At 42.9% G+C, this 12,330-nt stretch overlaps 1 protein-coding gene across 1 annotated transcript in view; it reads left to right on the top strand.

Moving 5' to 3' along the window:
* The window catches only part of UNC80 (unc-80 homolog, NALCN channel complex subunit), a 129,844-nt gene that overhangs the window by 69,157 nt on the left and 48,357 nt on the right, over positions 1-12,330 (top strand). Inside the window, exons 28-36 of the mRNA XM_056348450.1 lie at positions 316-416; positions 3,415-3,612; positions 5,297-5,404; positions 6,092-6,230; positions 8,579-8,760; positions 9,141-9,272; positions 9,792-9,978; positions 10,924-11,055; positions 11,575-11,718. Coding sequence (XP_056204425.1) covers positions 316-416; positions 3,415-3,612; positions 5,297-5,404; positions 6,092-6,230; positions 8,579-8,760; positions 9,141-9,272; positions 9,792-9,978; positions 10,924-11,055; positions 11,575-11,718 — 1,323 coding nt within the window. The remainder of the gene's footprint in view (positions 1-315; positions 417-3,414; positions 3,613-5,296; positions 5,405-6,091; positions 6,231-8,578; positions 8,761-9,140; positions 9,273-9,791; positions 9,979-10,923; positions 11,056-11,574; positions 11,719-12,330) is intronic.

Here is a 12,330-nt window from a genome sequence, read left to right as displayed (position 1 = left end):
AATGGTACAAATAATTTTTCTGACGTTTTTCATTTACCTTCTCCCCTTCCATTAAAGAAAAAAGCAGGGAGGGAGCAGCATTTGCTACTGACAAGATGGCCTGTGAGCCAAGTCTAAATGGTTCTTGTAATTGTCAAGCCAGCATGGTACAAGGATTGGGGAGGGGCGTCCAAACGCAGTCTTTCCAGTGTGGCATATTCTGTGTACTCTGGTGCATTCCCACAAGGCTGGCCTGGCTTACAAGTGCTGTCCTTAGTCTTAAAGCACATAGGGAGCAATAAAAACAACCACCTTTTGGGTATTTTTCTTTTGAAGAAGGGAGCCCTTGGAGCGCGAGTGAGCCTAGCATTGAGCCCGAGGTGCTGAGCAACACAGGCGCGGAGGAGAACTATCATCGGAACATGTCGTGGCTGCATGTAAGTATGAGTCACCAGCAGTGCTCTCAAGGATGGCATTTTCAGTAGGAATACCTTTGTGCTGGCATTAACCAGATCACAATCTGTGCTTTCTCCATATAGCATCAAGGATCTCAAGTGTAAACAAGCTGCAACCATTGGTAATCGTCTGTTTGCTGTTTCTAAAATGGACTAAACCCAGGAAGTTTTTGTCTTGCTTCCTCCATCTATTTCATATATTTAGTTTGTAAGGAAAAAGGGACTATTTCTCTCTAGGGGTGCAGGGACAGACTTGTTACTTCAGCTGAAAAATCCATTAGCTCAGTATCTCCAGCATGGCTAGTAGCGGGGGTAGGTCAGGAAGACTAATAGAAAGGACTACAGTGTAAACTGGGCTCCCAGCTTCTGGGAAATGGCATTTGAGCTGGAGGTTCTGTTGTGACCACTGTGTTCACTAACTACCAGAATATTTTTCTTAGGGAGTTTTTCCAGCCCCTTTTTGAGCCACTTTATATATTTTTATTTCCATTAACTCTGTGGCAACAAACTTAATTATGCATCTTGTGGGGAAAAAAATATTTTGGAGCACTTTCTTTGATTCCATTAGATGCGTTCTATCGCACTGTCTAACACAACAGGGCCTTGTGTAGTTTTGACTCTCAAACAGATGAGGAGTACAGCAGTGCAAATGTGGTTTGATCATGCAGGGCCTAAGACATGCATTTTGGTCATCTCCTATGTACCTATGATTTAGACATGCTAAAACTCAGTTGGGCAAGTCTACACAGTTCAATCCACTGCTGTCCAAGGACTGTCCACCTCTACCTCTGTTGCCGCATGACACGCTGTGATGGTGCAGTACAGTCAGTGTGTCCTTGTGCACATGCATTGCAGAAAAGTTGGACTGACTCCCTGTGCACAGATCGATTGTATCCTACATATATGTATGAGTTTTAACTTCCGAGTTGCCTTTGGGAAAAACAACTGCCAATAATGAGTTGATATACCCCTCTTTCCTGCAAGTATTTCATACAGTCTGTTCTCAACTGCCCCGTTCCTATAGGGTGTGGGCAAGAACAGGCTTAATCTGATACTGTGATGTCGGAAGCGGTTCTTGATTGTTGTCTTTTTTGGAAGAGGGTGGCAGGCCAGGGAATTTAGATGTCATGTCTTCCAAGCTAGTTCCTCAATCCCTGGACTACCCTGCTTCTCTGTCAGTACTCTAATGCTCTTCATAATGATTAGATCTCATTTGGAAATTCCAGTGTGCTAAACCAAGTATGTTAGACATGAGAGTGTGTACTAGGTAATGAGTTGCTCGAGGATAAAGGCATCTCCCTAGCTAGCAGCTTAGGATAAGTCATGGTGCATTTGCTCAATGTAGGAGGATGCATGGGCTCATAAATACGAGGTATAAACTGAAAGGAACTTGAGATGTTTGTCTCACTTTACATGTGATTAGCCTGCATAGAGGAAAGGAAGATTTGAAAAATCACCCGTTCCATTAATGCCACGCAAGTACCAGTATCGCATGAGAACTTTCTCTTTTTGTTTGTTGGAAGGAAGGTGCGGGTGGATGGTCACTCAAACTACAGGCAAAACAAAGACCTGCTTTACTTAATGGTCATGAGCAAGCCACTCAAAAGGATCACTGGCTCCAGTTGCTTCTACACAGGCACCAGCATTTCCTCTGCCTGTCCCTTATGGCAGCCCAGAGCATGATGTCCTCACTCTGTGTCAGTGTACCGTAACTACAAGTTATAACAGTGGAGCAAAGGCTGGGTAGAGGCTATACAGTGCTGATCAGATTTATACCATTTGCATGTTGATACAACACTATTGGCTTGAGTTATTCCTGATTGACCCCAAAATAACATGAGGCCAGAACAGGCATGCAAAGACAAGAATCCTGCATATGCAGCACAGACTTGTTTTAAATCAAGCTCCTGACTTTTTAGAAGCCTAAGTATTTGAGGGTTGAGAGTGAAGTGGCTGCCTTACTTGACAGAGCTAGTAGACTGCAGCTGCACAGACCATAAATGGATGGGAAAGGTGAGATAGCTTCTTTCTGGTAGTTCTGAGCATTTCTGCACTAGGTTGTAGGATGAAGAAGAGGATTCATAAAGGCCAGTTATACCTACAGCATGAATGGCTTGGGGCTGCCTGTGTGTTTTCCTCAGAGTGCTACTACTAAGTGTCTGGGTTTGTGTGTAACATGAAGCCCGATGTACAAAGAGCTGCTGGACTGAGCTTCACTCCTCTGGGAAGAAACCCTCTGAGTTACACCAGAGAGTAGACAGTGAAGTCTTGACTTACCTCAGGCTGTCTTTAATTAGTTTAGGGACTAATAGCAGTGCCACTGTGGCAAAGCAGGGTTCAGAATAGCTAAATGCACAGATATTTACTCTGTTTCTTAGATGGGTTTTTAGAGCTCCTTGTTTCCATATAGCAACACCACTAGATGTAGTAACTGAGCCACTAACATAAAGCCAGGCCGGGTGGGCCTACACAAGCACAGTGAGGGAAGCATATGCAGAACAACTGGCACAGCTTACTCAAAAGCATACTGAGATGTTTCCTTTCCTACTCCTTGAAGGAAACTAACCCTCAAACTTGATGGGTTTGCAGCTTAAATGATGATTGAGTAGTTGACAATTTCTGGTCTAAGCCCTCATCTCAGAGTGACGATACAACAGCTTTTTGCAAACTGAGAGAATACTGTTTTCCTCAGCCTTACTCTTGCCACCAGCCAAACATCCACATCTACAGCAGCTCTGTCTCTTCATTTCCTTGTTAATACTAGTGTTTCTTTAGCCATGCCTAGCTAGATTGTAAACCACTTGTAAGTACGGAGCTCTGCACCGACACGCATGTCTTTTCAAAAAGCTGTGTTGAGCTTCACGGCTCCCCAGCTAGGCTGTGGGCAAGTTAGCTTGACTGTCCCCATCACAGGCTGTCCTACGCAGTTCGCTGTGTAATTCCCTTTCTATAAGTAACTCTTCTTTTTTTCCCCCCCAAGGTTATGATCCTATTATGCAACCAGCAAAGTTTCATATGTACCCACATTGACTACTGTCACCCACACTGCTACCTCCATCACAGCCGGTCCTGTGCTCGCCTTGTCCGGGCCATCAAACTCCTGTATGGAGACACAGTGGACTCTCTGCGAGAGAACAGCACGTTGAACAGTGTGGCAAGAGGCAAAAAACAAAAGGAAGTGAGTAGATAAAAAAAAGCAGAATGTTTTGGGGTTTGTCTGGGCAGGTCATAATTACCTTCAAGGACTGCATAATGTACTCAAACAGTTCTTTCACTACAAAATGAACACAGCCCTTGTAAATGCAGCTGTGCTGTAAAAAGAACTATTAAGTCATTTAGGATTCTGGAAGGAACGTAATCTGTATTGATTGGGAAGAATCTCAGTTGCTGATAAGGTTGTTTAAAAGCTTATAACCTGACTTAAATTTTAATGTTCTTTAATGGCCGCTACTTCTCAGCCCCTGGAGTCCAATCTCTGTTTTTTTCAGGGTTCACCTCATCTGTTAGTAAGAATCAATCTTGAAATTCCTCTAAAATCTTGCATAATTTCTTCCTTTTAGGACTAAACTCTCAGAACTGTTCCAAGAATTATATGCATTAGTATTTAATGTTAGTCTCTTTAGTGGCACATTTGTAATGACTAGTTCATCAGGTTATTCAAACAAGATTGTGCCTTTTTAGCCATATAAGTGGTGCCTTTAACTTCAGTGGAAATATATTTCTGCTTTCAGTGAAGTGCCCACCCAGGTACCAACTGAATCATGTCAACAGTTGGTTAATACTTTCATGTTCTTGACCACAACAGACTAAGTTATTCTGAATACTTGTAATAGTAGAGCCACTGAACTACTTTGCAGTAATGTTGAAAACAAAAGTGTTCACGAAATTCTCATGAAGATTTAAGTTGAGTAAAGAGGTTACCATCCCTGTAAATGGAAAATGAAGGAGTAGGAGAAAGTTCGTAACATTTCTTTGTCAACCAGCAGATTGTTTCCTGTCAAGTTGGAAAATCGAAGGGTACTTGTATGGAACAAAGCACAGAGCATATGAAACAACAGCTAATGATTCTACTTCGCTGAAAACTGTAACCCTTTGACACAGAGAAGTAGTGTGTCAGTTATTGAGGAAGACAGGCAGTCATTTCCCCTACAGAAGGCAGGCTTGAGATGAGCAGCTGGCAGTGTTCATGAAAGGCAGCAAAAGAACTCCGTGCATTACTGTGTGTTGTTTCATCTATAGCTTTGAATTGCAAGGCAAAGTGATACACATTTAATCATCCATCAAACCATCAAAGCCTTTAAGCAATAGCAAGGAAAAAAGAGGCTGGGAGGCAATAAGGTTTCCTACAAACACGTGCCCCATGTTTGTACAGATGAGACTGCGGGAGAGTGATAACTTCTGAATTTCATGTAACTGTAGACTTTTCATCCCAGTTCTTCATACTCTGGAATTCTTCAGGTGTTGTCATTCTCTGACTGCATGGACACCATTTCCACACTTATCTGGGATCCAGAGGAACCTCTTTTTTTACAGCTTGCAGAATGAAAAGCTGGAGGTAGCTGCAATATGCAGACCTGGCTGTGTGCTCCATGGGGCTTTGTGAGCTCTCTGGTAAACGAGGACCCCCTGTGTTAATCATCAGGCTACTTGATTGAGGAGAAAAGTCTGTGGCAACCCAGCATTCTGGGAAAAGTCCTTGGTATTGCGAATAATAAACATTAAAAGGATTTGTCATTATCACTGTCATTGACAATCTGCTAGGGACAACTCTCAGGCAGGTGTGAAATCTTTAGATTTTAGGAAATCTAAATGTGAAGTCCACTCTTTTTTTTTTTTCTTTTTTCTTTTTTTTTTCCTTCCAGTGCTCAGACAAGTCATGCTTGAGAACTCCTTCTCTGAAAAAGAGAGTGGTCGATATCAACTTGGAAGGGAAGAAGGACTCTGGAATGCTGAAATACATCAGGCACCAGGTACTGACCAGGCCGTATGCTAGTTAGGGAGGCTGATACATAGATGTCAGGTTACACTGCAACAAGAAGGAAAATGTATATGGATCTCCAAGCCTGTGTGAAGAACTGTTCCTGAATATGAATCAGTTCAGCTCTGCATATTTTCCCCAGCTGAGTAATGCTAAATTTAAGCCTCTTTAAGGAAACCCTGTCAAGAATCCTTCAAACATGTAGCTCCATTAAACTGCAGTCTGCATCTCTGGCTTCCTATAGGGACATATGCATCAAAACTGGGGATTAAAAAATAATAATAATTAAAAAACCCCACATATGTGTCCAAATACAACCTGTCAGTTTACAGCAATAATTTTCTCTGTTCTTTCTTGTTCAGTATTCCTGAAGAAGCAACAGGCTTTTCACAGACTTGTTCTTGGCAGTCCTTGATATTTTCATGGATCTGTATCACTGTTTGTGCACCACCTTGGGAGAGTCTGGCTTTCCTTTCATCCTCTTTATCAGTGTTTTTGTGACATGAGTGACTAGTACATGATTCAAGGAACTAGGCTGCAAACACTGCTCTTTCAGTGCAGGCTGAAAGCGATGTTCAGAAGAAGCCTTATCTGAAATGGCTGAAACAAGAAGTTAACAGTGGGTAATGTGCAGACCAAAACTAGGGTTTGCTGTAAGGCATGACTTGTTTTTTTGCAGGTAATGAGCCTCTCCCCTGCACCTTTGTCACTGCTAATCAAGGCAGCTCCTATCCTCACAGAAGAGATGTATGGGGACATCCAGCCAGCAGCATGGGAGCTGTTGCTCAGTGTGGATGAGCACATGGCTGGGGCAGCAGGTAAGAGAACAAAACCACTTAGTATGGCTAACCTTGCAAGACAGCTTTGTAATGGAAGAGTCTGAATGCCACCAAGGGTTTATTGGGAACTGTTTGGTTTTCATAGACCTGCATGTGTTTTTGGGCTCTGTACAAAAGAGGTAGTCAGAAGGATCAGGAAGGCAGTCTCTCAGACCCTGGTTGTGGTCCGTGATTAGAGAGCATCAAAATTAGTATTTGTGTTTAGTTGGATTTCTAGGCAGAGGAAATAGTGATTTTGTCCATCTAGAGTTTACTCAAGTGCTTTGTATGTTGCCTCATGGAAATTGTTAGTACCAGCTGAGGGCTGATACAAAAACAGAGAAAAGGGATAAGAGTGGAACTGTCATAGCCCCTCTGCTTTGTTGAAAGGAAAATTCTCATATTGCATGGAGACAGCAGCATTGCTCAATAAGTAGTCTTACGGTGTGGTATTTATCTAAATTTTCCATTTCCCTTTGGTATTAAATTGTGCAGATGATATTTGCTGATGACACATAGTTGGGAGTCATCTTTAAGACAGAAGATTAGAACATCATACACCTGTAAGAGTATTACCTTGAAGAAGAAATTCCAGATATGAGTTGAAATTTATTACTACAAAGTGTAAGATCATGTCCTTGCAAACTAATAATAAGGATTTTTCTGTTATGAGCTTGAATCTTCTCCACCAGTGCACAGTGTACTTCCTCAGCCGCAGGTCTTCTCTGTGCTCTTCCCTTCACCTTTGTCTTTCCCAGGCCAAGACAGGAAGAGAAAGGAGCGAAATAAAGAAAAGAAACAAACTGCCTGAAACTGCACTCTTTTCTCTCCTTCAGGTCCCCTTCTGGGGGAATAATTTTGGATACTCTTTCTTTCTTGTCAAAAATTTACCATGGCTCACAGGGAAGGGAACAAAGCTTTGCTACTTTTCCTGAGGAGTGCTAGCTGGCGGCTCCTCCAAAGCAGCCTCTGAGCTACCTCTTTCTCCATCTCCCATTCCTGAAGGAAGGTTTAAAATCGATTTGAGGGTCTGTAGTAGCTTTTTTAGTAGAGAGTGATTTCAGCCCAAGCATAAATCACCTTCATCAAGGTCAAAACCTGAAAACCTATAATGTTGCTATCCACAAGCTGAAGAACTTGTGTGTTGGTGTACAACAGCACCATCTACTGAGCCCTGCCAAGGCTGTATTTCTTTTTTTGGTTACCTCAGTACGAGACTATGAGTTCACACTTTTAAAATCAGTCCTACAAAGACTTGACATAGTTACATTGAAAAGATGAAAGAGTAGAAAGTTCTCTGAGCTGGTGAAACAGAAGGTCCCCACAGATTTGGAGCAGGGACGGGAGCCTTCACAGTGCAAGACAGGACCCAGGCAGCCAAAGAGCCGCCTTGTTTTTCTGCAATGTTCAAATGGCCTCCATTCAGCACTGCTCTCATGCCTGGCACCTTCTGAATAAGTGTTGAGGCAAACACGATGGCAAATGTCCTGTTTCTGCTGTGGACAAACAGCCATCAAATCTAGAGATATTGCCTCCAGTGCTCTGTGGTGAGCAACTGGTCAAAGCAGCCATGGATCCTCTGACACCCACCGAAATCCCACAGCAACACTGCTCTCTCTGCTTTTGTTTTGTGCTCAGTGCCCCTCAGACACCCATCTAAATTAATTGGCTTCCATCAGTCTGGAGCTTGACTATGTCTGTTTATACTACAATATGCTCCACTGAAATGACTATGGGCCAGCTCAGCTTCTATTGTGCTGTTTTCCGTCATGACCTGGTCCTTTGCCTTGCAATTCGTAGCAACCCCATTTTCTCTTGGAGGCAGTTTGTGATGATTGCACGGTGCCCATTTGACTAAGAACCTTTCTTTTTGGTTTTACCTGTGAAAATAGATAGGTGAGACCTGGGGGCACTGTCTCCTGCTCTGAGGGGAACACAGAGCTTCTGTTAAACCAGTCTATATTAATCATCACAGAAATCACTTGGAAGCTGAATCTTTGAAAGTCAAACCTGATTATTCCTGTTACTTCAAGAGATGCTTCTTATTTAAATTAGTAATGACTGAGATTTTTCATGAGAGGAGCAAAGCTGTATTTTATTTTAAAAGCAGGTTTTCCAGAAGCTTTTCCAAGCTTCACGTGTAATGCTGTGTGGCTCCAAAAGGTGGAATCGTGCGTGCTTGGTTTCATGAAGCAGTACGGTTTTTGCTAAGCCTGGTAGACTGCTGATCTCATTTCTGGAGCCAAGATTAGGTTTGCTTTGGTGGGGGTTTGTACAGCTGCAGTTTTTCTCTGCCAAATAAACAGATTCTTAAGGAAAACAGATGATCAGATGTTGTCTCCCTGCAGCCGCCATGTTCCTGCTGTGTGCTGTGAAAGTGCCAGAGGCTGTTTCTGACATGCTGATGTCCGAATTTCAACACCCAGAGACAGTGCAAAGACTGAATGCCATTCTCAAATTTCACACGCTGTGGAGATTTAGGTATCAAGTCTGGCCAAGGATGGAAGAGGGCGCACAGCAGATCTTTAAGGTAGATAGGACACGTGAAAGACAACATTGCTGTTTACAGCTTGCCTTCTGGGATAGATGTGTAATGACACACTGCCATGAAATTGCCTGAAAATCTGTTTAGAGAAAAAAATGGTTGTGTAAGTTACACTAGTGGGGGAGGTGATGTGTAGAACTCCTGTATAAAATGGGGAGAGTATAATGGGCACACAGGTCAGGAAAAACATCAGAGAAAGAAAAAAATGCTTGTCATACATGGTGTTACAGTGTAGTGAGATAACAGAGTTGGGAAAAAATTCCAGAGGTAATTAATGTCCTGGGTACTTTCGCTCATGTTTAATTAGCAGTACTGACATTAATAATAGTCTGCTGTAATTAAATGTCTTTCATGATTTTGTTTAGATCCCTCCTCCAAGTATAAACTTCACTCTGCCTTCTCCCGTCCTGGGAATGCCATCTGTGCCAATGTTTGATCCACCCTGGGTCCCTCAGTGCAGTGGGAGTGTGCAAGATCCTATAAATGAAGATCAGTCGGTAAGCAGACATTGTGAGAGTAAGCACTGTTTTTTCTCTGTAGCAGCATGGGGGAAGTTAAGCAAAAAGATGTGGACTAACTGAGTTTTCTTGTCATCCTCAGCTGGGAAAAATCTTGTACATAGTGCGTGTAGGGCACACAGAATTTTCTGCATGGGCATAAGGCTTTTCTGTTTGCTCACTGAGGTACTGTACTGCATATCATATCCCTGTGTGAGCAGTAACTCAGATCTTAGGAGCACACAGCTGTTCTCTCCCCAAAAGAACATTAGTTCACTTGAACTACTTGACAGACAGTTTTCTCTGTGGCATCTCTTGGGAGAAGTCTGCACCAAAGCTTGTTGTAGACATAACTGCAAGAGAAGTCTCCTGGTGAACCTCTGTTCAGCTAGCACTAGTCTGATTTGCATTTTGAAACTGAGTTGCTGAATGTCACTGAGGTCTCTGGCAGAAAATGCAGGATGCGTGCATCTTAACTAACAGCTTCAGGCTGTGTTTCTTCTCTTTTCTTCCTGACAGAAGTCATTTTCAGCCAGAGCTGTGTCACGTTCCCATCAGCGAGCTGAGCACATCTTGAAGAACCTGCAGCAGGAGGAAGAGAAGAAACGCCTGGGCCGGGAAGCCAGTCTCATCACTGCCATCCCCATCACACAGGAGGCCTGCTATGAGCCAACTTGCACACCCAGCTCAGAGCAGGAAGAAGAAGGTGTGCTCCAGGGCCAGCAATGGCATTCCAGGAATCTGAGAGCACCTGCCACCAACATAGAGCACTGCTTAGGGGTGTGATGTCCAGGAACATAGATTGTTAGTGTTAGGAAAGTCACAACCACATCCATTTGTTGAAGAGTCCAAGTCATCGAGAAAAAGTGTAATTAAAAATTTGTGCAAGAAAACCACAAAACCTTGGACATATTGAGTGCTCACAGTGTGACCTGAAGCCCCTTACCTTTTCTCCCCCAACTTCGGTGGATCTTGCCTGCATGTAACATCTCAAAGCTCCCAGCATCTTGCAGGATTGAATTTGTGACACTAGGAATGAAGTTTGCCTTTTCTAACTTTAACTGTTTAATAATTAAAGTATGGGAGGATCTGTCTTAAGACACATAGCTTAGGATAGACTGAATTGACCCTGGAGTTTTCTACCTTTGTGGTGGCTAGTGGGAGAGTCTAGATGACCCACTCAACCTCAGTACCAAACTTCCAGACAGCCAAAGTTATGTGATGTGATTCATGAAAAGCTTAGTCTTTGGGTGAGGATTTTCACTGGTCCAGGCTAGCAGCACAAAGCTGTCATTAAAGGCATTCCAAGGTATGTGCATTAGGTGAGTACAGTGATGTTCAGGTCTAAACATACACTGGGAAATCTGTGAGCAGAAATCTGTGAACAGGATGTAGATGAAAAGAAGTACAGAGCTGACTCAGTTACAATGTGACTCACCAAAGCATTGTTATGGAGCAGTGCTCTGCTGGTTCCCAAAGCATGAGCAAATTACTTATCTGACCAATCTTTACAGATTTTAAATTGTGCCTTTTGAGTGTCACCTGACTTGAATTTTCAATGTTCCAATTTGGTTGTAAGTGCTGTCCTCCAGAAAGTTCCCTAAAGTCTGTCAGTTGGACCTGGATTGACATTTCCCATTCTCTTTGTCAGTAGAAGAAGTTGCCAACCTGGCCTCCCGCCGTCTCTCTGTGAGTCCTTCCTGCACCTCCAGTACATCTCATAGGAACTATTCTTTCCGCCGTGGCTCTGTCTGGTCAGTGCGGTCAGCAGTCAGTGCAGAAGGTGGGTTGACTTCACTTTGAAGTGTCCTTTCCTGAGATTTCAGTCACTGGAAGCCTTTCCTGTTGAACCATAAAGCTGGTGGCATTTCCTTTTGCTGAATGTATTCCCAGGCTTGAGCCAGTTTATAATGAATTACTGCCCTGCATTACCTTAGTCACCCCTGCTGTCACAATGTCTTCATCTTTCATTTAGACAGTAGTGCCATCGAAAGCATTCTAGCTTTAAAATGGTAATGAAATGGGATTTCATCAAAAAGAAAATGGGTTCCCTACAAGAAAAGAAATGGAAATGGAAAAAACATATATTTACAATGAAAATTCTTGATCAAGAAGTTGGCTGGAGGCTCAGTTTCTTCTTGGGTAGAGAGCAGTAAACCTGCTGTGCTTGCACAGCGATCAGCCAGCCTATCATTTTTTGTTCTGTTTGTACAGAACCTAATATAAATGTTTATCTAACCTGCCTGGATAATACCAGAGCTTATTCACTAACACTCACCTTCTACTCTTCTTACTGCTCCAGATGAAGAACACACTACAGAGCATACTCCAAACCATCATGTGCCACAACCACCTCAAGCTGTGTTTCCAGCATGCATCTGTGCAGCAGTGCTCCCCATTGTCCATTTGATGGAAGATGGAGAAGTTCGGGAGGATGGAGTAGCTGGTACTGCCCTAGATTAAACTTCAAGGGGTTCTGGCTCAAGGGTGGTGGAACCTGTGAGGACTTTGAACAATGGCTTACATTTGTTAGGTGCCATAACTAAAGTGGAAAAGAGGTGTAACACAGTCACAATGTATTTGCTCACAGTTCGTGTTTCCTAGAAGTATTACGCACCGCATGTTGTTATGAGTATTAATGAATAATCTATTAAATCCTCACAAACTATTTGGAAGTAGATTCACAACAGAAATGTGAATTTGTAGGGGTTTTCCTTTTTATTTTTTTTTCTTCACAATTTGTGTTTTGTTTTGAGAGTTTTTTGATCTTTTGGGGCCCTAAAAAAGCCATCGATTCAAAATATTGAGAAGTGAAAAGGGTCTAGTGAGGGGATCCCAGGATGGCAAGTGGCCTAAAACAGGTGTTTTGTGAGGAGTGGTTGCAGAAGCTGGACTTGTTTGCTGTGATGAAAAGGAAACAGTGAGTTAGAGGAACTCTGACCTAGAGGTTACAACTTGGGAAGTTCAGGTTAGAAATTGGTAAGTGACTTCATAGCCAGGAGCATAGTGCAATTTCCATTGCTTGGTTGTCCACAGCAGTTATCAAGCCTTGGCTAGT

This window comes from Falco biarmicus, chromosome 8 (genome assembly GCF_023638135.1).
Source record: "Falco biarmicus isolate bFalBia1 chromosome 8, bFalBia1.pri, whole genome shotgun sequence".
Classification (NCBI taxonomy): Eukaryota; Metazoa; Chordata; class Aves; order Falconiformes; family Falconidae; genus Falco; species Falco biarmicus.
The sequence above is the reverse complement of the archived record's forward strand: the minus strand, read 5'-3'. Positions and strand labels throughout refer to the sequence as shown.